Source organism: Nipponia nippon, unplaced genomic scaffold, assembly GCF_047370975.1.
Source record: "Nipponia nippon isolate SJK-2023a ecotype South Korea unplaced genomic scaffold, ASM4737097v1 scaffold_1, whole genome shotgun sequence".
In the NCBI taxonomy this organism is placed as follows: domain Eukaryota; kingdom Metazoa; phylum Chordata; class Aves; order Pelecaniformes; family Threskiornithidae; genus Nipponia; species Nipponia nippon.
In genome coordinates, this window is record NW_028262290.1 from 43115356 (window position 1) to 43142669 (window position 27314).

Genomic DNA, 27314 nt, shown 5'->3' on the forward strand with positions numbered 1-27314 from the left:
AGCGGTGCTGCCTCAGAAAGGAATATGGCAAGGACAGTCCATTGACACACAGTCTCCCTTCTCAGTTGCTGTGGAATCCCAGTGGCAATTAATACGCTCCTTTTCTAGTATCCTCTGGGTAGAAGAGGCAAACGTCATTTGGAGTGTGGATGATCCTACATACAGACTGAAAGATCTCTTTACTCACATAAATATTCTTAAGTTGGCCTTTAAAAATTGAAATAGCAACTTGATAATGTTAATCTATATAAAATTAACATGACTTCTGTTTCCTACTTTCATTCTATTACAGCATCTGAATAGTATTTCCTACTTTTCATTTCAAATTAAACATATCAGTTGATTTTGTTCTGGAGAAGCATTTCTACTGAAAGATAATTCTCAAACCCTTTCTCAAATGTCATGAAATACAGGAATCTTATCTTAGAACTCAGGCAGGTATTTCAAATTTCAGTTCTCTGTTCTAACAAGAAGCAGTTGTTTCTCTACAAATGAGATGGCTGGTATATAACTGAATATCTCTGAACAGCTAACGTTTCAGGGAAAAACTGTTTTTTAACCAAGAAATCATAGACTTAGAAGAACAGCTTTTCTTCCTGTGTTGGTTCCCATAAAAATCTAAGTCATTATCTGTTTTTCAGCAATGATATACAATTGTGATTTATATTTATCTAGGTCTGGGCTGTATTCACATTGGGAGTTTTAGTGGGTGTGGCATTCAGCAGTTTATTTTGTGATTTTTTTTTTTTCTGCAGATGTTTTCACTGATCTAATGTTATAGAAATGCCAAGATCTCTATTACAAGTCTTTCTCATCTTTACTGTTTCCATTGTCCATTTTACAAAAAAAACCTTCTTCTTCTTCTTCTTCTGTAGGAAAGGCATTTTCATTTTTCAGGTTTTCAGAGGCATTATGTTCAATGTTATTTAAAGAAGTGTCACACTTCAGAAATGTTTCAGAATGACAGGTTTCTGCTGGATCTGCCAACATGGGAGAAAATTTTTCTCCAACAATATGAGTTAGGCTTATTCTTAGGGTTTGGCATATTTTTGGCTTTCTATTGGATAGCTCACTATTTGTGTCTATCACAAGATCGCTGGGTACATGTTTGGGTACATTATTTTGACAGTTACTGACTTCCACGGGTTTTACATTCATATTCTCTATTGCATGTAACTTCCCTACACTGCTTGTGTCTTTCAGAGTTGAAGATGCAAGTATTCCAAAGTTACTAATAAAATCTAAGGTGTTATTAGCATAAAGCCTATTAAAAATATTATTGGCAATCTTATTGATACAGTTATTCTTCAGAGTCACATGATTATTTTCATCTGTTATTAAATCGTTGTCTGACCATTGTAAATGTTCACTCTTTTTTGCCAGCAAACATGGACCCAGCTGGTTCTCAATATCAGATGCCTTTTGGTAGGCATATCCTCTCTGTTCCTCATTAATTGGTGTTACTGTCACCATCAGTATTGGACAATGTTGGCCACATATAGCGTGGAGTTTATCCAGAGAATCTTCTTCCTGAAGAGCACTTCTGTTAGCACTGCTAACATCAGTTGGCTGAGACTGTATGGGTTCATTATTTAAAGGCTGTTCCAATGGATGCACCTTGTTATCAGGCAATCTAAATTCTACCGGTGTAAAGGCTGAAAAATTGGTATCAGCCTGTGTGGAAAGATGTGTGGACGTAGAACCTACCATGACTGATGGTTTAATCTTTTCTTTGTTTGCTGCAGGAAGGGAAGTGCTTTTACCATTGTGGCTAGGTTTGCTTTTTGTACTTAAGTCATCCTGAAAGGGGTCTGAATCACTATTATGAGGCATATTGAAGTAGTTGCAAAAATTTTCAGAGGGTTTAGCCATGTCTTCAAGTTCTGAAGAAGAGATTTCATTGAGGACTGGGTACTGATTCAGATTGCCAAAGTGTGAGTATGGAACATCTTCACTGTTGGTATCAAGGACTGTGTCTGTTGATGTTGTATCTAAATTATCATACATTCCAATCTGTTCAGGTGGTGATCTTCTTATCAAATGATTTTCTTTGAGAAGCCATTTGCCTTTATCTATCAATATTCCTTCATCTTCATTAGCTCGTACGCTAGGTTGACAATGTTGCTTTGGAGATTCCCCTGAACGGTCATTAGTATAACTTGTCTCTTCTCTGTTAAGAGTAGGTTGTGGTGTTGGTAAAGAAGTACTTTCTCTGCTCAATATAGTGTCATCTTTGTTTATGTTTACTGGAAATTCTTGTGATGGTAGTGAAGAATGTGACAATTTCTCTGCAGAACAAGACCTAGGTTCTTGAGAAAAATAAATGCTTTTTTCCACCACTGCAGAGTGGAATTCTTCAGTATCTTTTTGAAATACTTTTGACATATAAAGAAATCCTTTGTGAAAGTCAGGCTTAAATGAAGCTTCCGTCTTGCCATAAAGTCGTTCAATAGTTCTTTTTACATAGCCAGTGTTATAATGTTTTTCAAGTACTGCTTCGTCCCCACTTTCATTGGTCAAATCACTGGATGCTCTAAAGTTATAATCACTTTCTTCAGTGTCTGGTCTGTAATCTGACCAGTCGGAAGTAGCAGGACTTTTTAAGCATTTTTTTAATTGAGAAGTGTCTGAACACATTTTATTCTCCAGTTCTTCTACTTGCAATTTCTGTTCTCCTTCACTCATATCACATTCTGTAATTTGCTTTGATTCATAACAAAATGATAATGGAGAGACTGTAGATGACCTCTCAGAGGTTTTGTCACAAGTTTCTGCATCTTCCTTGTCTTCTGGTACAGAATAATCCTCATTATTATATTCTACAGACGTTTCAGCAGCTAGTTTAATTTGGTTATTTGTTTTTTTTCCATTACCTGCTGACTTTCGATCAACTTTCTCATCTTCACTTTTATCAGTAGTAACATGTGTAATATCTTTTTCACCTTCTAACTCAGAAGTATCCTGATCTAAAATACAATTTTTATCATTAGACGTTACACTATGAACTGTCGAGTTAGGTTCTACTGAAGTTTCTGATTCTTCATGAGTGAATGATGGTTCATCAGTGGTTTTATCTTGAGATTTTTTATATAGGTTATCAGGCATTTCTTCATTTCTTTCAGGTGGCTCTATAGCTGATGCAAGGCTACAGGTATTTGAATGAGTATTGGCATATTGACCATCTAGCTGTGTTTTGGGAGCACTCAAGCCTAAAGTCTCTGTTTCTCTACAAAAACCTTTCTGTATATCAAAACAGCTTTCTAATTCACCAGTCAATTTCAGAGCTTCTTCAGAATTTACACTGTCCTTTGGAATACAAGGCTCAACTGATTTTTCATTTTCATGCAAATGTATACTGTTATGAATTTCAGATATGGGCATATTCTCATGGCAATGTGTGGAGTCCTGCTTTTTGAGTTCCCTCCCAAAGTGTACTAAGTTATTTTCTGTTGATTGCTGAAAATGTGAGAAGGCAGCCTTCAGTTCATCAACTTTTTCTATGACTGTAGTTTGTTTCAGAAATTGTAACTGTGTAAATATTTCAGAACAGCTACAGGTAGCCTTTTGCATATCATCTTTGATTGTCCCAATCAAACTCTCTCTCAGATTCAGTAAAAGCAGCCAAGCTAGGAGGACATTGGAGGAAGAACCAAAAGTGGAAGGAGAAAGATCTGAAAGGCTGCAAACTTTTCCTATGCATCCACTATGTTCTTTCTGGAGACCAAGCAAAGTTGATTGTAGTTCATGCAGCAACATGCTAGACATGCAATTATTCTGAACATCAATTCCCATTTTCTCATTGACAATTGCACAATCAACTTGAACAGCAACTTCAGATTTTTTTCTTTGACACAGGTTGGTATCTTGAATATCAACTTCTGACATCTTTTTATCATTGCCATGTGCTTCATGAAACAAGTGTAGCTTACCATCATGATGAAATTCTGACTGTAATGAATACTTGGCTTCTTCTACTATAGTTGTATTAGCATGAATCAAAGAGTCAGTTTGTTTTTCATGTGAATCCTTGGCTGATTTTTCTAAAGTTCCCAAATCACAAATAGGCTTTAATGTTTTTTTTGTTAGATTGTGTTCAACCAGATGATTTTTTCCAGTCACATGCACTTTATTTGTGATAAGTATTGTTTCTTTATCTATACAAGTATCAGTATTTTCTTTAGGAAAATGACAGACATTGCTATTCTCTACATTGCTGTCTCTTTTATTTATAGGAGGTAAGACAGAATTTGGTAACAAGTTTTTCAGCCAAGTTTGGACATAGTTTTCAAGTGAATGCTCAACAGCTTCCTTTTGAAAATCCTCCTGTTTTAGAGCCTCTAGCGCAATGGCTCTCTCTGACATATTTAACTTACTTGCACCTTTCCTTAGATTTTTCTTCATCCCCTTTTGCTTTTTCTCTTTCTTTGATGACAAATTTTCCAAAATATTCTTTTCCTTTTCTTTTTCAAAGTTAAGATTCTTTGGCACTTCTGACAATGGCTTTGAAACCACTGATGAGTTAGGTGTCTGTTCAAAAGAATTGGTTGTAAGATGTGTGCCTTCTTTCTCAGTACTCAGTGTATCCTGACTGTGTTCAGATTTATTGTTTGAATCAACTGTCATTAGACCATCTTCACTCTTTGCAGATGAAACAATGCTATTTTTTTTGCCTGACTTCAATTTTACCTTGGCCAACTTATTATTACTTCTCGGTTTTTTATTAGATGATAATCCATTTTGTTCCACTGAATCCTCGTGATAGAACTCATCTTCAGGACGTATGCTTTTGTCTGAATTTACAGACCCACCATTGTTTTTTACAAAAAATTCCATTCTTTTTTTCTGAGGCATTTCAGAATAATTATCCATAGCCTCTGTTGCGGAATCTTGTGTGGTTTTGCTTGTGATATGCAGTCCCTCACTTTTAATTATCCCTGAAATTTCTTTATCTTTTTGATTATCATATGTACCTTGTTCTAGAACATTAGATGATTTTCTCTTCTTCTTCTTCTTTTTGGTGAGGGAAGATGCAGATTGACTGTCATCAATGAGATGTGTTGCCATCACAGATTCAGTCCTGACACTGAGTTGATTCTCACCTGCAGTAACAGTAGGAAAGAATCCAGTTGTTGGATTTAGGCTCTCAGTAGGAGCTTTACTACATGGATATACCATCATCTTCATCTGGCTATGTCCGGGACAGGCTGAATGCATTGAATCTTGAGAAAGAGGCAATAAATCAGCAGCTTTGTATTTTGTTTCTTCTTTTGACTGACATAATTCTGAATATCTAATGAAAGAACTCAGTGATCTTTTTATTTGTTTAAAATCACATGACTCATGGATGTGGTCTGCTGAACTTGGCCTAACTGCCTGGTAAATTTTTGGTGGTGGTATGAAACCACTGATGTTAGCTTTGCAGGTTGATACTAAACCTTGTTCCACAACTGATTTCTCTAATATATTCTGTGCCAATTCATCCTCACCAGGCACTTCTAATGTCTTCCTATCTGTGGTTTCTATTAAATTATTATTTTTGTGGCTTACTTTAAAAAGCATTTCTTCTTTTATATTCTCTGAAGAAAGCTTTAATAAATCATTGTCACTCATTTCACTAAACTTTGGATTACTGACACTTGATTTTTTTCTGCTTGAATGAGCTACCATGCAATACTCAGATTTATTTTCTCCATTCTGTATTTCCTCACTGTAGGAAAACTGTCCTATTGTCTTCTCCTGAACCTCTTTCTCAGATACCAAGGTGACACTTTCAACTACTGCTTTCTTTTGTCTAACACGCCTTGGCCCAGGGGTGGGAGGCCTATAAAAGTGAGGCCTGATATCATCCTCAGGCAGATCTGCAGAATTGTTCTTCTTACAGATATTACAACAAGCAGTTTTAAAATCAGAATCTGATTCTTTGTCTGACACTTCAGCATTGAATTCCTGTAATGAGTCTCCCTCTTCTTTATTGCAGCTCTTCAAAAATGGAGCATCTTTTGATTTTATACATTCTGATACATTTACATTGGATAAGCAGTCTTCTGCACGCATTGCAGAGTTGCAAATGGTGGTATTTTTGTCATCAAAAAGGCCAGCACGACTTACAGTGGTTGTCCATTTAATGGTTTCTTCCTCTTTAATTTTGAATCGAACCTTCATTTCCACTGTGATGCTGCCATCTTGATTAAGCTGAACAGATTTCTCAATGTCATCTTCATATGGTGACACAGATAAGTCTTCACCAGTAACTGACTGATTTCCTCCTATACCATTATGACTGTCAGGAACATAGGAAGAATCCGAGTTGTTATAATTTGAGTTGTTATCATTGCTGGACCCTTTATCAGAAGAAACTGAGAATATCTGAGATCTTGAGCTAGAACCCATTTCAGCTCTTGCTACCAATAACACATTGAAAGAACCCAAATTCATTCAGTAGGTGGAAAGTAGAGCAGGCAAATATCATGCATAAGGATCCAGATGTTGAGACAGCAGACAGGCAGCAAAGGAAAAGAAAAGAAAGGAGAAAAATTAGTACAAAAGAAGCTAATGAAGTGTGTTTATTTTACCGGAGTATTAGAAAGCAAAGAGAAAAACATGGCTAATCTTGCTGTTCATTTTAAGAAGTTGTTAGAGAAAGAAATATAACCAATTTTTAATAAAGAATCAAGCATTTAACTACTTTTCCACTTAATTTTATTTTGCAAGAGGTTCTTTCTAATGCCAGAACAATGCCAGAACAGAATAATGTCTTATTTGAAGCTCCAAAGCCTAAAAAAGTACTAAATGTTCCCATTTTATACTTAGTTAGGAGCTAAGGTTGCCTTGAGCCTTTCAAGAGATTCACAGGCCCTCACTTGTTTGGGCTTCAAGCTACCAACTTTACTTCTTCTTCATGCCTTAACAATCATTAATATATCATTTCCTATTCTTACAGTTAGTGCTAAAATGTGTCAGGCAAGGTGAACATATATCTCCCTGGGCTTAATCCAACAATCTACAGCATATGAGTGATTATTGTGAGTAGTGTCACTGACATGTGAATAAAGGGTTCAGATCCAGTCCCCTGGACTGACCTTCTATAGAGAAGTAAACGTTGAAGCACTTGAACTTCCTATAAAATCTGAATTTAAATCATGACATTCTAGGATACATTTTATGTTACAGTACTGTAGACGATGTCACAAAACTCAGTAAAGCCAATGAGAATACTTCCAGACTTCAATGAATTTTGAGTATGGCCCAATATGTGTTTGCATACACATTAAATATTCCTAAAATATGTTTTGATTACTCTGTAATAACTTGGCTTTTAAAAAAAATATCTCATCTCTCTCTAACAGTTGTCACTGAAGAGGTGACAGATAAAAGAACATGAGATAAAAATAAAGTTTTGCTGTCTTCCAAGAAGTTCTGCATGTGCAAGGGAAACAGTGCATGTGCACCCACACAAAGACATCCTCAACTGCTACTGATACCTAAATATATAGGAGCTACCATTTAATAGAAAGGTTTCACTTGCAGAAAGGTATTTTAATACATGTAATATTAACTTATCTACATTGCTTGAATTTAAGCAATTTTTTTTGCTCAAGTGAGTCACAAATGGTCTCATATCAAGACTTTCACAGTTAACATATTACTATTATAGGTATGTGTCTATATCAGGCAGAGTGTCTTGCAAGTTTCCCAGGCATATGCTTTACCATGAACTGAATCAGAAGCAAAAGTTTGTACTAACTCCTCTAACACAGACCAGACCTTATGCTTCCCAAAGTAAAAATCTCACCTTCTCTGTCTCAGGAAATAGAATTGGAACAAAGTGCCTGAAATTTGATTTTTCAGGCTCTCACATCGTCAGTGATGTCTCCCACACAGGATACTTTTGAAATTCTCAGGTTAAAGACAAAAAGAGGTTTGGTTTTTCTCTCTCTTTCTGTAATTGCTGTTAACTAAGGATTAGAAGAGGGAGCTTATCAGATTCTCAGCTACTCACATGTTCTGCCATTGCAAGTCTCAGTCTCTGGCTCAAAGCAAAATTTGGGTAGGATTTTTTGTTTCTGCTGAACTTTCACTCTCAAAACGTTCCTATTCATTCTCTCTTGACTCATTAGTTATGCTCTGAAAACAGCTCTCAAGCTGTGCAAGTCAAAGAACATGAAGGCTGAGAAAAACTAAAATGAATAGTTTGGTGGGGACATAATAAACTGAGAGGGATGTGGAAGAAACTCCTTGAAGTAAATGGAAGCCAAGTGTCTTATGTGTCAATACGCTTCATGACACAGTCAAGATTACCATGGAAAATCTCAGTACAGAAACAATTACAGTGTTCCCTGGGCTCTCCAGTACAGCATGCAGCCATATCAAGAGTACAAGGTATCTCTGGATTAAACAAGTTTCCCCCTGGACAGTACCTCTGCCCTACAGGATGCTCTAATGCCGAGGATTCCCACACAACCTAAAGCTCTGGTACTGCAGCATTTTGTTCCCCTCAACCTCAGGCTATTTGGCTAGCCTGGCTTCTCTCCAACAGCTCCTCATGTTCTTGATCATCCACTGGCCACTTCACACTCTTACTGACCTTGTCAGTGGCATAACTCCATGAGTAATCAAAGGGAAAGTACATATTTGTCTATCTTTTCCCAAACTTATGCAAAAAAACATATATCACAACCATGAGGATATAGGAAAGGATGACACTCTGTTTAGACAAAAGCAGCTTCAAAAACAGGGTGAATTTGTGAGTGGATGGGTGCTATAATGTTTTTCCTGTTTATGTGGAGCATGGAACATTGGAAAAAGTGAAAGTCATGACAATGACAAGTCAAACCTTCATTTGCTAAGGTAAGTTCTGAAAACTGCACAAACGTTTTGCTCAAGAAATTCAGTCAGTTAAGAGCCTGAAGTAGCCTGTTGTTTCTCTTTTACTACTGCCATTATTAACTGTGATACCAAAAAATTAATGACAATCAAGTGCATTAAAATAAAATATACTTAGAGATTTGCATCCATGTTCTACATAAGTCTGTTTGAAAGAATATATGCATACTAGCTGAGTACTTAGCAGAAACTTACATTTTGAAAAGAACATTAACACTTTGATCTTTCTTATGCTTATAGAGGAGTCAGAGCAGTTATAAACAATTTCAGCTGGCCTTTTTGAATATCCTTGATCCTACTAAGATTGTCATGGTTTATGTCTTATGCTGAGAGAGATAAACCAATTAATAAAATACAAATTAATTCAAAGAACTTACTATTTTCACTTTCTGACTTGGCATTTGCTTTTGGGTACACACGATTTGCAATTCCAAGCAATTTAGCAGGCTGTGAATACCCAAGAGAATCATAATTGCTTCGTTTAAAAGGCTCTCTCCCTGCTGCGACTACAGCTCCAGAGCACAATATCAGGGCCTGAAGATTAGGAACCTGGAAAAAAAAAAAAAGTAACATTAAATTCTCTGCCTTAGTAACCATAAAAATAATGCAAGAGATTTATCCCTTTCATGCTTTAATATCTTCACTTCTTAGTCTCTACATTATTTTGCAGCAGGCTATTAAATATGTATCACAGCACGGAATTAATTTTTCAATTCCTATAAGGCAATTCCTATCTCTGTAAGGGTATGTCTTGTTATATAAATATATTAAAAAAAGACTTCAAGAATCAACTTGGATTCAGATCAAAATTTTCTTATAATTTAAGTGTTTGCATATGTGATTTTGTTTCATTGTTGCACAGCTACTGTTCATAGCCATGAAATAAGAACATGCATTTGGAGGTAGGTGTACATATGAACACATATTTGGAGGAAGAAAGGGGAAATTCAGAATACAGCGCAAGTACTTGACCTGTACTGCAACAGAGGAATAGGACAGAATCACTGAACAATATACATTGGAAAAGACCTCTGGAGGTCACGTAGTCTAACCCTGTGCTCAAAGCAGGTCTGACTGGATCAAGGTGCTCAGAGCCTTGTCTAGCAGTTTTGAATTTGTGTTCCAAAATATATTGCAAGACAAGGCTTACAAACTGCATTTCACTGACTTATAGGTGATATGGACAGTTTCCCGATCTAATACAGAATTTCACCAAATGGAGGGTAAATGCAAGATTTCTCTTGAACTCTTGGAGCTCTGCATGGAATTCTCTTTCTAGATACCTGTTAGGTATAATCACAAGTGCTTTTCTGTGGTTAAACAAAACACGGATAAAACACCAAGAGATAAAATTATATAAAACAGCGTGTGAGATGAAAATCAGGATTATTAGTGCTGCATCATCTGGGTTTAGAGGTACAGAAGCTGGTCCATGGTTTGAAAACTGTAACAGACAATCAGGTCTCATAGTTCTAAGTCATTAATGGCAAACCACTCTGCATTTGTGTAATGGTAAAATATGTGTGGCTATTAGAGGCTATTTATCGTATTTTTAAAACATTAAAAATCTCAGGTAAACAGCATTAAGACTAAAGGAAATTTCTGTGTAAATAGGTAAAAATATAGAATGGAAAGCATGCCTGAAAGAGGCCTGAGTAAGAAAAAGAAAAGTGTTTTTTCACGATGACTTAAAGTAAAATGTCCTCACTTACTTCTCTCTGATGACAAGATTCCAGTATATTTCCTGCAAGCTAGTAGCCTTTCTGAAGGGGAAAAGGCATAGAAAGGAAACAGCTGAAATTCAGCACATCAGATCTTACACCAGGCCAGTGTCCCAAGCTTATAATTGATAAAATCACCTTTATAATTAAAAATAATCTAGAAGCAATCATAGAAAAATTGTCTGTACTCATCTTTATTCTCACCTTTCTGCCATCAGTGGTATACAGTTTCACGACTGGATACTGCATTAACTCACTCATATAATCCAGAAAGGCCTCAAAGGTTTGTGTATTTTTCTTTCCCAGAACTATGGTGCGCCTGAGTCTTACATCCCCATTTTTGAAAACAAGCATCTTTTTGGGAGTTGTTATTTTGCTTTCTCGATGGCCAAATCCATCTTCATTCTCCCTTGCTAATTGCACAGCTCGACGACGAGCACTGACAGGCCTACTGATCTGCCAGGGCAGCGGCTTTTTGCTAGCCTGTTCCAGGTTGATGGGCTTCATTTTCCTCTGATGGGAGCAAATATAAGATTTTCCATCTTCAAGATCCTCCAAATTGGTGATGTTGTGTCTCCCTTTTGGTGTACTAATATTCCTTACTCCAAAAGGTAATGGGACCCGTTTAGATAAACTATCCAGCAAGGCATCAAATGTTTTGTAAGACCGGTTATTAATGACCATTTTGATCCCATTAAACTGAGGATCTCCACTTTTATAGAAACAGATCCGTTTTGCCACAACAGGTTCAGTAACATTGAAATGGCGAGCGGATAAACTCTGTTCACTCTCTGAGGAGTTTGGGTGATTCACTGAGTAACTAGTTGAAGGTGTTTCACTCATTTTGATAGCAACCTGGAAGAAAGAGGAGATGGATGTAAAACTTTTCTTATGATCGGTTATAATGTGGTCTTCATTTTGAAAGGCGCAAGAAAGAGAATTTATAAGAAACCAACAGCACCAAGCTGTGCCAAAAATCATTGTATTTAAATGGATCCAAGCTGCTATCTCCAAATTCCACAAAGACTCCAGTACTGGTGGATTAAGTTAGCATAGCTCTACTTGCAAATATTCCCAAAGCTCTCCTATGTAATTTCAAATCTCTTATCATTTTTGTACAAGAAACCTTTCCTTAGAAGAAGGTACTTTGTCAGTCCAAAATGATAATTAGATGTTTTCTTTCTTGAGGATGAAGCTAATGACAACATTTCATATTTAAAATATTAGCAAAATCCGTATTATTAGGGAGCAATTTGTGCCTAGGCATGAGCCATATTCAGTGCAAAATAATAAAACTGAAAGACAATACAATTAATTCTGATCTCGTATACTAGTTTTATACCAGGGCAAATCCACTGGTATCAGAGAAAAGGCTCCTGATTTACTACACTGTAAACTATACCAGAATAAGACCTAAAACATGTTTTAGAGTTAAGTTGCATCATAAATTGACAGATCATTTGCTTTTCTATTATAATTTTTATAGTTCATGATACATAAACCACTACATTATTTGCATTTATACTGTGGGAAAAATTACTGATCAAATAAGGCTTTTTTTAGTAAAAGAAGTCTTTAAATCCTTTATAAAGACACAAAAATTGCAGGTATTCTTCAGTAGAAGTAGCCTTTAAATTGAAACATTTAAATACTGGTCTTTTAAACAACAGATTATTTCTGACAGCTGTATCAGTAGACTTCATGCTTGGAAACAGAGCACTCTCACTACGATCTTTCCATTTGAATCCAATCTACATACAGATACTGTAATGACAACCCTTTAAATGAATAAAATTGCTTTATCTTAATGATTGGCTTGCTTTGACTGGAACACAGGGTAAAAATGGCTAGTCAACTAATCAGCCTCAAGGAAGCAGTATTAGCAGAGTTTTACTGAAAAGCTGTATAGCAGTCTCAGGGAATATGTTTGTCATCAAAATAATATAAATTAAATTCTTGGACAATGTCACCTTGATGTAGCTGCCATGTTGACTAATGGAACAATCTCTTGCTACTACGTATTTTTGTTAATAAAGCTACAGAAAACAGTATTTTGACTGTTTTACTACTACATACACCAGTTCTGAAACTGATAAGAAAATGTTGCTATTTTTCAAGACAGTCAAGGTTCAAATGAAGTCAGATTTGACAAGATTTTATCTTACTGTGTTCTTACAGCTTTTCCAATAAATAATGCACTGTTTTCAGCTTGGGTGATTTGCCTTCACTAAGGGTTAATAACTTCTTAAATGTTTGCTATTTTGAACAATGATCAGAGCACAGGAAGAAATGTCTCCTTTTAATACATTATTTATGTTGTAAATTGTACTTATTCTGAGTGCTAAAACTGAAAAATAACTGAACAGGTCTGCACTAAAATGATGTACACAAAGATTGATTTAGGTCATCACAATTCCATTTTAAATTAAAAAAAAATAAAAATTTTTAAAATAAAAAAAACCCTGTAAGTATTTAATTAAGGAATATGCAGGAAGAAATTTTCAAGCTTGGCTGCAGCAACTTATACAACCCAGTCCACGATGGCTAGTGAAATGGCTTACTTTCTGTGGTAGGGAGGAGCTCCACTTCAACTGAAATCACTGAGAGCTGTAGTTGCTCATCTTTTTTGACACATCTGTTCACTAGCTGCCTAAATTTTCATTACACTTCTAAACCGAGAGGTTGACAGGTGAGTTAAGACTAGGGACACAATTTGAACCAGCCATTTCATGCTTCATGTGTCATTCTGTTTGTACTGATACTCCTAGAAGAAATCCATGAGGGCATTTTCATTGCTAGCTGCAACACAAACTTCCCACTCTCTTTGCAGAGTGAATGTTCTACTCCAATGAAAGCAGTAGTGACAGTAGTAAAGTTCTTGAGTGAACTGAATGTTGTGTTACCCCGTTTAACTGGCCGAGAAGACCTGAGCTCGCTAATAGAATCCAGTCCAGGATCTCTGGGAAAGGGGAGAAAACTGTTAAGTCATCACCAATAATGGCCAGAGACAGAAATGAACAGACATAGCTCCTCAGCTATGCTGTACCATGACTTCTCACCCTTCATGAAAATGGAGTGGAATTTCATCTAACTGTATGATTATTCACTCTTACAAGAGATAAAATAGGTGGATTTTCTCATGAGACTACTGATAATAACTGCTTTTGAATTAGTCTCTCAGAAGTTGTTCTGGGTATTAGTACTTGTGTAAAACATTGTTATGTAAGCATCAACATTTGGAAGAGAAATATTTTACATAAAGATAATTATAAGACTGAGTCTTGACACTGGAAGTAATGAAATCCAAAACAAACAAAGCGAGAATACACATATAAAGAAAAAAAAGACAATTTTCATTATAAACATGAAATAATTCTAATTCACAAAAGTAACTAAGAAAAAGGAGTTTTCCTTAGCAAAACATAAAATGAATGATAAAACAGTTTTGGCAGAGAACTGGTAGCTGCACAATACATCATGTATGAAAGAGCTGATGGTTGCATAGCACACCATGTATGAATACTTTCTAGTATTAATTTTAATAGTGGAAATTGCTTATACATCTTTCAGATACCTTATAATTGCATCTTACAAATAAACATTTCAACAAATGAATAATCAACATATTGTAGAAGTTACTATTTTATACTATAGGTGATCACACTGTAATAGCTTCATGTCATCTTAAACATAGTAGCGATTTTCATACTTAAATGATTTTATTCTAAAATTAAGAAATAGCTGCTATTACATGATACAGAATGTCTAGTAAGATATTTTGGCAATTCCAATGTTAAGAATTTTATTCTGCAAGAAAACCAAACAGAGTTCAGAATTGAATCCCTTTGCCTGCATTCTCATAAAGAACACCACTCATTCAAAGTTTATGCACAAAGCTGCTAAACTTTATAAAGACACTAAGTGGAATATTTTGTTCTAAATGTATTAGAATATGTCTAATGTCATATAGCTGGTAAATAATGTATATAATTTCATCATACTTACCCACAGTTACATCCTATATAAATAAAAGAGTGGTTAGCTTGTTTTCAGAGATTTATAAGTTGTACATGTGATTGTCTATGCCGTATGACATGAACATCCTTAGTCTTATTCCAAGTGCACTCAGCTAGAAAAAACATTATAATCCATTTGCTTAATCTCAGCTCATGTTAATCACCAGACCAGGTTCACCTCAGGTAGCCATTGTTCAGAGCAGAGTGTCTAACATCTCATTCAGCAAGTCTTCTTATATCATTTTTAAACTCTATTTACCTTTTGAATATTGCATTTATACAATTTTCTGTTTACTTAGATTGCTCAAGAGACTCACAGAACCGCATAAAATAAAAATGTGAGTGTGCAACATAGGTCATCTAATCTGTCTTCTTATTAGTGTAGGGTTATCCTCCAAACTAAATTCTGTAGTGATATAAATTTTAAGTATGTTAAAATAGAGCTTCTACCACTCACCTTCTGAGGCTATTTATTATCTATCTCCTGGCATTAATTCTTGCTTTTGTTCAATCATTTGGTCAAGATGATCCTCTTTGTGCTAAAGATTCTCCCATATTTTCTCTATTCAGATACCACAACAAAAATAGTTCCACAGTTTCTTTCATAACGCTTAATAAAACATGACAGTCTGAAGGAGCTTTGTCATCCATGAGGCATTCTTCATTTCAACATGTTGGAAGAAGGGCAATGCAACAATTATAAATGTTTGAATATAAATGTGTGAATATAGTTTATGAAGAGACAGGAGGATTACGTCTAACTGTAGCTTAATTATATCACAGAATGTGCTTTTATTCTTTTTACAGTGGAAATGCTGTATCCTCAGATGGTAACTCTTCCATTTAACTGCTACCAGATGTATAATCTGATTTGGAGCTTCTTTGCTTAATCAGGATTACAGCAAGCTCTCAAAACTAGCTATGTAGAACAGTAACAAAAACACTGCCCAGTAGATCCAACCACTGCATGCCATAATGAGTTTTTAACTATTTTCCTTAGTAGAGAATTCAATGTTTATGGAAGTTTTAAAATACCGCTTCAGTTCTACCTTCATAAAATGCATAAGCACAAACATTAAATTATAATCTTACATGGATATTTTGCTATAAATATTACTTTCTTAAATATTATATTAATATAATTCTTTAGGTCCTTAATCTATCTTAGCTAATGTACTGCTTCTATTCCAGTCAGTATTCTGTTGTTTACCCTTGTTCAGAAGATGAACAAGTGCAAATTCTATGTGTTATTCTGATGTCTTATAACTTAATCACTTATACAGGAATTTTTATACAGTTGGTTTTCTTTTAAGTTCGGGATTTAAAATATCATTGCTACCCTCATTAGCTTTCCAGTGCATGCAAAGCCACTTTCGATAACTAGCTAATCCATCAGTATCTTCTGTGTACCACTAGAATTTGAGACCCAAGAGATATTACTTCTGAGACCTGGTGAATATGATAAACAAGTGTCACCATGTGACAGTGTGAATGCCCCTTAATTCTCTAAGAGTTCAAAAGTCTTACAAAGCTTCTTTCCAGACATATGTAACTTAAAAGCTCCACAGCATTCCTTTTTGTACTACAAACACTACATATATTCTGAAAAGATAGAAGAAATTTTATAGTAAAAATAGCATCAATAAGAATTATGTTTAATTCAGACTTAAAGATAACAAGCCACAAAAAATTATCTCAGTTCTATATCAATCAATACTGACACAAAAACACTTCTCATCCATTCATGTGGGCAGCTTGACTGACATCCATGGAACTACTAAAATGATGTGATAAGAATTTAGCATTAATATTTGGAGAACAGTTGCTCATTTTATATAAACTATTTGCAAAGAAAAATTGGAGAATATAAAATTAGCCCAGAAAATTTATGAAGGCAAAATCAGGCCACGTGAGAAAACATATCAGTGATTAAAATTGTAATTGCAAGCAGGATTACAATTTTCTGGGTTGCTGTCATTCCCACTTTTAAATTACATGCCTGTTTATCTCCAGAACATCTTCAGTTCTCAGTTCTGGTACTAAACATTACTTCTAACCTGTACGCGATATCCCTCTTGGTCCTATTTTTTTGTAAGGGTTATTGACTGGTCAATAACTGAAATTATGACCATATCACTGTGAGGCAGTCACTACCTTCAGTTCTTGACTTTCATTGAAAAGAAAAGAGAAAAGCGCATATTTGGCTCTTTGTGAAGGCAGTGACAGATAAGTACAAAGCATCTACTCTAATGACCACAGGCACCAGTGGCAGTTTTCCTTTCGATTCCAAAGGGTGTCCTCTAGGAAGACAGCAGTATAGAGACGGACAGTTGAAGGTCCAGTGCCTGCAGTTAGCCTGCAACACCATTCTATACAGCAAAAGGCCTAGGTCAAGCACCCTAAGCAAATAGTTGGCCTGAAGTCCTTGGGCTGAACCAAAGCTCAAGTGGAAGTTCTCAAAGTCAAGAAAAAGTTTCTAACTGACTCCAAAATTCTTTGCATCAGAAGTACAGCACCAAAATAATTGTAAAAAATATTTTTATCATTACACTTTCTGATTTTGATTAATCACTCCTCCTTTTCTAGGGACTTCGCTTTAGTAACTGAACTGATGAAATGCTACAAGCACCTAAATATAACCCAACACTTTCCACCTCATTCTACAAGTCTTCAGTGTTTCTCAAGATCAGCATCATATCCAGGAAACTGATGCCCGAGAAAGAAAAAATATGTTAGCAATTACATTATCTTGTTTGCTGATATATTCTTTTTTCCTTAGCAGATAACCAGCATCCCAGGTTGAGAAACATAAGCAGCCTTTTCTGCAGCATTATCCTGAGTCAGAGCAGGGTCAGAATCATGTGCGATGTGGCCCTCCCTGCCTGGCAATCCTATGGCCCTTGAATGACACCCTTTGTTTAAGTCAGAGCCATATGGAACAGCAGTTAACACTTGAGTATTTTTATCATTCAAGCGTGAGTCACTTCTTTAAAACAGGCAGTTGCTACATCAGTTAAACTATTACAGTTGACCTCGTGCCCCAAGAAAATGCTGATAATGTGCCTTATATTTCCAAGTCCCTTCAACCTCTTATACCTCTGCTTTTTTTTTTAAGTGAACTGCTCAGTAAAGTATGGAACTAGGAAACTGCTATCAAACTAAAAAGGAAATTATCACATTAGAAGCAGAGACCTGGGTCAAGTTCCCTTCAGTGTGCCCAGCCTGTTTACATCCTTTCCAGTAAAGCCTTCCAAAAAATGTGCCACTATTAATATGTTACTACTGATAAGATTTTGAGCCATTGCATTACAACAGCATTTTAGTGTTTGATATACATGAACTTCTTATCAAGTTAATCCCCACAGACTTTTATTCATTAAATTCTCCAACATAGATTTGATAACCAACAGCTGGGGATGCAGAATGAGAAAAAAGAAAAAGTATGCCTCTGGGGAGAAAAACAAAACAAAACCAGAGCCCTGCTTTTAAGAGAGCTCTGCCTGGATGGTTAGATGGACTGCAAAACTCCTGTTTGAGCTGTCCTGGTTTTTGACCACCACTAAATTTAACTTAAATCTGAATGCCTGTTTGTGTTCAGAACATAGATTCCTATGGGAAATTTGTCGCCTGGCAGAAGTACAAATTGACCCATCATCTTTAAATTGGTTAGAATTTCATTCTGGAGTGTATGGCTTGTCTAAAAGTTAAATACATAATCATTCTCAGCTTAGGTTTCCTTATTTTCTTGCCTCAGGTATATTTAACCATCTACACTTACCCTCCGTTCTGTACAATGTACTAGTTGAAGGGAAGGGTCAGACATATTTTCATTTTTTCTGAGTATGGGCATCCAAAAAAAGAACCACTACATTTTGCTTTGCTTGTATTATACCTGTATAATTCACTGCAGTGATATGTGAATGCTTACAGAGCGTCTCGAATTCTTTAAACTGAAAAAAGAGTGACTAGAAATTTTTCCCTATCCCTAGTTTTCTTCTGTGACAGCATTTCAAAAACTTCTTTTCTCCCTTGAATATTTGCCTTCATGACCCTCCCAGCCCTTTCTTGAAATTAATAATGCACCCACCTGTACTGATCTTAACACACAATGATTTGTAAAAAACAGTTATGTTACAACTAACTGCAGATCCAATTCGTGCTGTCAGCTTATTAGATTGACTTCTTCCTGTATTGGTTAGAAAACTCCTATGTGGACCTTAATGTTTTACTGAAAATTTCACTCATTAAGACAGCTAAGGTTGTCACGCATTCTTTTTTTATACTCTTTTAACTTCCTTGTACTTCTTACTAATCTGTTAATTCATAACTATAATTCTTTGCATCTCCCAAAGAGCACAGTCAAAGAAAAGGATTAAGCAGGCAGCACATGAGTTCCCTGGCCAAGCTGTTATCAGCTTACCTTGAAATTTAACCCTATGTGCCTCAGTTTGTCTATCTGAAATTCTGTGCAATGACCTTGCCAACTTTCCTATTTCATAGAGACATTGTGAAGCATAAACTAAAGAAACCTCATGAAGATCCAGCAGCATAAGTGACTTTGTGGGACAGATCTTTTGGTTCCTCCTGGAGGACATCATAAAATCCTTTGCTGGGGTCTTCCTTGATGGAGTTCAGAGGCTGTTTTTAGAGACAGTGAGTTCATAAATTGAGGCCAAGAAGGGAAAAAGACAAGGCTTAGACATACTATACAGCTTTGCCTCCTACAAACACTTTAAAGTCTTTGATCAAAATTTACATCTTCAAACACTTGCTCTGATCTGCTGCCTACTCTCTAGGTGCCCAGACTCCTGAGGCTCCTAAATTGCTAACAGTACAGCTTTGCTGCTGGGCACGTGTACAACCATTCCAGCTCTGACCACACTAAGCTGCTTAGTGTCTTAGCTTTGGTGCAATGCACAGCTCGTCACTGCTTTGCCCATCTTGCCTGAAGAAACCTGACCGTCCTGCCTTACAGCCCAGGCAGCAAGCTGTTGCTGTCCTCCATTCCTCTGGCTAGTAGTTAAAGAGCTCTCTTACCACTCCAGAGGTCCAGTTCACTGCCTGATTTAGAGCAACAAATTAAGTCCTTAGATAGACACCTTAGTTTTCAAGACAGTGAACTAGCTCAACACTCCTCCTCCTCCTCTAGGTTTTGTGTAAGACAAGACTGATCTGCCTACAACATCTAATTCCACAACAGACTTTGTAGCTACAAATGCCCAGTGGCGAGACACGCTTAACTTTAAGCCTGGGTTTAGACACCCATTTCTTTGACAGACACAGAAATAGTATCAAATATGGACCCCGATCTAAAGGGCCTGCATCTGCCCAGGATTCAGGAGCCAAGATTTGAAGCCAACTCAAACCTGAGGAAAAAAGCTGACCACCTCCAGTGTTGCATCACTGTGCCTGAATCCTAAGTACGAGCCTAGCTTACTCAGTTATGTTAACTGTAGGTGCAAGCAAGAAGATCTGAGAAAATACAGGTACTACTGAAATATATTTGACTGTCATACTTGCAGTACTAGGTGTAAAACATGGAGCTGAATCCATACTACCTCCTATGCAGCGCTGGTATTTTACCAAAGGACTGACTTTATACGTATACTGAATTTTAAGCCAATTAGATTCATGAATTTTTTTTTTCTATGAAGACATCCAGCCTGTATTTCTGCATTGTATTTGCAGCATAGTGCCAGTTTCTATCCTCAAATAGTACTAAAAAGTGACACTAGATGGATAACGGGTTTTGGACATATGGTCAATAAAAAACCAGAAAGGCAATGTCCACCTCCTTCAAAAATAATCAAACCATATTAGGTTATCACCACCAAATTTCCATCTATCAGTCTTTTCCTCTACCTAAATGAAGTCTCAGATGTTGTCAACACAAATTTTTCTACACACAGTAATACTGATTAAAAATCATACATAAACAAAAAGGTACTACTTCATTTTAATTGAACTTTTGATAGTAAGGTGATGTGTTTATTTTTATTTAATAAAAATATTTTATTGATGTTATTCATTTTTAATCAAGTTATAATTAAATTACCAAAAGCAATAAAAATATTTGTAAGTAGGAAGTCCGTGAGTTAAATACATGACCACAGACAGAATTGTAAAAACTATCACTACTGTCTTCAAGCAGTTCTCTCAGTAAAAAAAATAAGAAGAGTACTTCAAAGTTTCATTATGTGAGGCACTGAAATTAGACTAGGTAAAGTATTAATTTTTTTTTTTTAAAAAAGAAAGCATACATTGGCAAAGCTATAGTGTAAGTGACCCACTAATATTTTTTTCTATCTCTTAAGTTCCTTTAGTCAAATCATTTACTATGTGCTTGACACAGATACAATCCAGTACACATAATTTGTAATGGAAAGGATTTGTTCATTTCCCCACTTGATCAGACTGATCCCCAGAGTGATCCTTGTGGTCATTCTCTGGTGAAATAACATCACAAAGCCAACAAAGAGCAGATGAGCTAACTTAGAAGGCAACATATCACCTACCATTAAAAACTAAGGCGAGGACAGTGTCATGGAGGAGGCCTGGCTGTCAATACAGTTTTACAATGTTTCTGCTTCTGCTGCTCCATTACAGTAGAAAGCTGATGCATTTTTAAGCTTCCTACCTCTTCATACTATTATCTTTCACTTGAGACAAACAAGAAAATCCTTTTCTGTCCCATCAACTGTTAGGTTTTGGCATTTTCCCTTTATAAATTTTGTCAGGGAGTCAAAAATCTCAGAAAATTCATAAACTGAAAATAAAAAAAAATCTACAATTAATTTTGAACCAACCGAAAAACTGTTTTCCATAATATTGAAGTGTTTCAATTTATATTTTTACTTATTTTAGATTTTGAAAATATATACTCTCTGCTTTTGCACATTCTATTCATCTCACTTCAGCTCTGCAGCCAGCCACCCATGCTCCTTTTTCCTCTTGCATAATACAGCATGAGCAGACCCAGGAATTTTACCCGAACGTATTTCTACTCTTTCTGATTTACTTCCCAGATGAGGAGGACTGTTACACTGCATCAGCAACGTCTGTATCAGGCATCTAGCTCATACTTGCTGTAAAGTGCCTGGGGAACATGACTGCGTCTGGAAAGGAGGTATGCTCAGATGCTCCACTCACCTTCAAGATACAGCTGCATTATATTGTGCTATTTTGTGAAATGCATTCATGCTCTTATCTTCACCATACTGAGTATTGAACAATATCTATTTTCAAGTGATTTTCTAATGACAATTTTTAATGAGTTAATTTTTTGTGTTATTGTCCCTTAACTTCTTCTTGACAATTTCAAACACTGATTAAGAAAAAATGCTCAGATTTTCAGACCATAATGAAGGAAAGTAGTATTCTTATGTAGATCTAACATTGTCTAAAGGGATGATAAACTGGAGAGATCTGTTCAGATGAACACCTTGGAACCTTGTGACAATGATGACATACAGGTTTGCATTATACTGACAAAGAAGGTATGCTTTATAATCAATATTGGCCATGCTTCCATAATGGCCATTCATGTAGTTACACTATTCTTCTGAAGAACAGCAGTCGACTCCCTCTTTTTGCAGGCACAGCCATCTCAGCCATCTCTGCCTTCAGAGATGCAGAAGACAGCACAAGGCCTTAGAGAATGAAAAAATAATGCAGAAATACAAAACCCCCTCCAGAGCAACCTCTACTTGGAATCATAATCCTCGTGGCTTTCACTTTGAGTGTGTGAAGAAAAAAGCAACTTGCAAAAAGTCATTTGAATGTTACTGAAATGAACCAGCATTTGCAAAATCACCTCTGATAAGGTCACCAGCCAAGGTCAACCCACAGCAATCTCTCAGGAGCCATGACAGAACAATAGACCCACCGCACGGAGCAAGCGGGCAGGCGCGCGGGCTCTGCTGCTCTGTCTCGGCGGAAAAGCAATCCTTGGGACTTCAAATAAATCACGGGGAACAGCTAGCGGAAAGAGTGATGTCGGATAGATCTCCTCTCATGTTTTTCTTAGCAGACCGCCACAGGGAAATACTCAGATGCTGAAGGATGTCTGTTTGCTTAGAAGAGACTGATCTAAAAAGAAGTGACACACTATAATCTGGTCACGAAAACTGCCTCTAAGCAATTAGACTGTCTTATTGGTTTAATGCTATTTTAGGTTTATTTCTGCTTTTGGGAATTAGACTTCCTCCTTGAAAAACACGGTATGTGTTATGCCACGTCGTACATCCACTTATGATGATATCAGAGGATATTGTAGTCATTGCATCATTTTTGTAAGATATATAATCTCAAACTGAACCGAGTTACTCTTTTGCTTTGTTGAACTACAGAGAAAAATACAATGTAATAGGCTTTGTTCAGAATGTTTTCTAGATGCTAATCCTTAACTTTTATCCTTCAGAAACACTGTAGGGAATGCGAGTGAAAAGTAATTTTTGTGTGGCCCCATTTCAGGGCTAAAAAACAAATTTTCATTTAGATATTTCTTTCTTTTTATTGCCATTAATATTCCTTAAATTACAAGTTTTCATAGACTTTTGTCAAAGTAAAAATTTAAATTGAGTGATAATTTCTAACATACTTGGATTTGTTTATACTGCAATAAATAACAACACACTTGTTTGCAACTGAAAAAAAGCTCCCTATCAAGATGTAACTTAAAATAGCTGCAGAGGCAAGAAGATAAGATGAGGAAGTACTAATTAATAGCAACATGTTTGTATTCTACAAAAGGAGCTGATCCAAAATAGGCTGGTTTTCATTTGTGAGAAACATTTATACCAGCTTGGCAAACTAATGTGCTAAACAAGAACCATACCCAAGCCGCCTCCACACATGCGTGCGCACACATACCCACACACACATCCTGGCATGAAAAAGTACGACGAGAAGTATATTCCTGCAAGTTAGAAGTGAAAAGCATTATTCCTGAGAATGATGCACGTTTTAGTCACATCAGAATTATTCCTTACAGCAGAATACAGATAGTTTTGTTTAGACTGTTTTCAGGTGAACCTCGTGATGGATTCCTCGCTTTCTCTGGGAGACCAAGCTGTTGTGAATGCAGCTCAGCTACAATGTCCTTCTCATAGTCATCTGAAGTTTCTCTTTCTTGCCTTTCCAAACATTACCTATATACTGGTTTTAAAATAACTCACAGTCATTCCCCCACATTCTTACAACCTGCTGTATCATAAACCATTTAAGTTTATTTGACTTTATATATATTTTTTTAATAAATATATATATTCACATATCGAGAAAGAGAGAGAAGTAGTATATCCATTGAAAGAGGGAAGTATATTCACCGAGAGATAAACGTATATTTGTTTGTGCTGAATATCCTAGCAATAACTAAATTGAGATCATATTGCAACACCACGAAACTTACATTAAAGAAATGAAGATGCCATTACACATACTATCAATTTAGGGAATTAATTAAATATGCACATAAGTCCTTCCTTATTCAGAAGAACAATTACACATAGGTTTAGCATAAATGTCTGCACAAATATAGATCTGCATGCTACATGCCATAGTCAGAAATACTTGTAGCAATGGTATATTTGTATGCTAGCCAGATTCCAGGGTTTACTCCTCTTACTTAGCGTATGCTTTCTGAAAATTGAGGGTCTGTCAGGTCAGCCTATTTTTGGATCAATATTTATAAACTTTGAAGATCAAGTGAGAAATTTTTTATATCTCTTTGGAAGAAAAAAGGGAGGGTTTTTTCCCCATTTTTCAAATAAAGTCACAGTTTAATTTTTAAAGTTTCTTACTAGTTTTCTCTTTTATCAGTGCCCTCTGGCCCTTAATTCCTATCATTCTGCTTGAAATTTTACCACTATTACTTACCCTTCCCCAGTGCAGTTGTGCATTTTCTTAATTTTAAATACATCAGAGCTTAGTTGAACTGGTTTATTTTTATTTATCTTTTATCTGTCTTCAATAATTCAGTTTCATTCTGTATTGCATGTGCTCCCAATCACATCACATATGCTACGCAAATATGTAAGACATATCATGATATAAAAGTTTTAGTGATCACTTTAAGTGAGAACAGAAGTGCCAACCTCAAAATTGGAGAACGGAATCATGGAAGGGATAAGGATGACTCAATTAATCTTCTGCTTTCAAAAAGCATGTTTAATAGTTAATAATAAAATCTATTCTTTTAAAGGGATGAAACTGTTTATACATATATATATTTATACTATAAACAAACAAACAAACAAACAAACAAATAAATGTATTAGATAATGGAAGGGCTTTTATATGCTCTAAAGTTCAAAGATTTGTTACTTCCACAGCAGTCTTAGACTACACTATATTTTATGGCATGTAACAAAGGTATATTCCCTGATTTATTTGTAAAAGCACTATTGTCAGGGTTGCAGACAGACGAGGTCATGCATTGGGTGTTGGTGTCAAGGTTTTGGTAGCAGGGGGATACAGGGAGGAGTGGGAGGAGGCTGAGGCTGCCCCATGCAGGACACAGCTGATTCCAGCTGGCTCCAACAGACTCACCACAGGACACAGCTGAGCCCATCAGCCATGGCACATCTGTGGCACATCTGTGATCACGTATTTAAGAAAGGGCAAAGATGCTGGATAGGCAAGGGAGGAAGGAAGAGGAAAAAAAGAAAGAGAGTGAGAAACAGCAGTATTAGCACCAAGATGAGAGAAGCAGGAGGGGAGGAGACACTCCAGGTGCTGGAGCAAAGAATCCCCTGCCGCCACTGGAAGACCCCACACTGGAGATCTGAACTGTGGCCTGGGGAGATCTCATGCCACAGCAGCTTTTTTTTCCTGTAGGACTGTAGCTCGTGGAAGGACACACACTGGAGCAGAGGAAAAGTATCAGATGGAAGGAGAGGCTGAGAGGATCTGTTATGGACTGGCTGTACCCCCCCATCCCTCACTGCACTGCTCAGGGGGTGGGTGGAGGAATCTGGAGTGAAGGAGTGAAGTTGAGCCTGGGAAAGGAAAGGTGTTGTTTTACTGTTTGTCTTTGTTTCTTGCTACTTGAATCTATTTTCATTGGCAATAAATTAAATTCATTTTCCCCAAGTCAGGACTGTTTTACCCACAACGCTAATCAGTATGCAATTTCTCTGACTTTATCTCAACCCACGAGCTTTCTCATCCTATTTTCTCCTCCTGCCCCCTGAGGAGGGGAGTGGGTGAGCGGCTGGGTGGGCGTTTGGCCCTTAGCTGAGGCTAACCCACTGTAGCTCCCCAGGAGAAACACAGATCCCTGAATTCAGAAACTGCAGATCCTCGCTTGTGCAATTCATCTAGCCGAAAATCAAGGTGTTTCATGAGAACTACTGCCTCATAAATATTCCTTTTTTAAACACAATGCCTGGTAGCAGCAGATGTAGATAAGAGACAAATGAGGCTGAAAATACTTTTTGCTTTAGTTATCTTCAAAGGATTCAGAGCTAAAATCCTCACTCTTATGATAGTAAGTCTTTAGTCATAGAGATATTTCTCTTGATACCGGTGGATTTCAGACAACCGATCCACAAACTGACACAAACTGTGTCCTTCGGCTGAGTAATCCCATTCAAGTAAATGGAGCTAATAGCGTGACCAAGGGTTTATAACCTTAGGCCACAAAATTGGAGCTCAAAGTTGTCTAAAGTGAAACCATTCAGGGGAAATGCACTGTTCAGTGCATTTTGGAACTTGAAATGCTCAAAAAAAAATAAAGCTGTCAAATATCTTATTCTTATATTTTTTAAATGAAATTTCAGTTCTTTGGTTTGAAGACACTTTTCTTTTAGAAACTTACCATATGTTTAAAATGGTAAAATAAGAAAAGATCACAATCAAAATAACATATCAAATAATTTAAATGAAATATTTCAAACTGATCAGAGCTTTTTCTTCTTGGTTGGTTCCCCATTTCCTTTTTTCCCTCTTTTGCATTTTTAAATATGGCTTCACTGAAAATGAGAAAAAAAACCTTGAAATCTCAAAAATGCTTGCATGATGTGAAAAGGCCATGTTTAGAATTTAACAGGACAATCAGCATTATGATCGTATCTTAAAAAGAAAATGCTGTTTTTCATAACATCTAAAACTAGAATATAAAAATTGAGTAACTGGGAGACTGCCACATGCCAGCCAACAGCGTTACTATCCTAATGCCCGGGGACTTGTAGCAAATTGCGCCATCAGAAGATCAAGTGGATCTTTCTGTCATGTTATAACCATGCCATTCAGTTAATGTTTACAAGCAATTCAATACTGCTGATGCATGAAAAACTAAAACATTACTTTAAAAGTGCATACTTATAGTAATAGAGATGCTCAAAAGAAAGCCAACAAACATTACTCAGTATTAAAAGTACTTTTATGAAATGCTTACTGCACATTGCTGAAAGACAGATTAATATTTTTATGCTGGCAAACAGTAATATCTCTTTTATGCAAACCAAATACATGTCAAATCACTGCTTCAATCTTTTCCTCTTCACAACGTCAGTAATTAACCAATACATTTCAATTAAAAAAGGCAACTTTTCCTCTTTAAAGAAAATTGAGTTTAAGTTCACATAAAGTCACTGCATAACAAATATGTATCCATCTAAGAATCTAATTTAGCCACTATATTTTCTTTGAGAAGATGTGCAATACGAACAATAAATTCTACTCAGATGAGAAT

At 36.3% G+C, this 27314-nt stretch overlaps 1 protein-coding gene across 1 annotated transcript in view; it reads right to left on the minus strand.

Annotated features, from left to right (window-relative positions):
• The window catches only part of RP1 (RP1 axonemal microtubule associated), a 187774-nt gene extending 172586 nt beyond the window's left edge, over nt 1-15188 (minus strand). Inside the window, exons 1-3 of the mRNA XM_087753249.1 lie at nt 15078-15188; nt 10809-11459; nt 9261-9432 (exon numbers count right to left, since the gene is read on the minus strand). Of these exons, the coding sequence (XP_087609375.1) occupies nt 9261-9432; nt 10809-11447 (811 nt within the window). The 5' untranslated portion in view covers nt 11448-11459; nt 15078-15188. The remainder of the gene's footprint in view (nt 1-9260; nt 9433-10808; nt 11460-15077) is intronic.
• Nucleotides 15189-27314: the final 12126 nt, after the last annotated feature.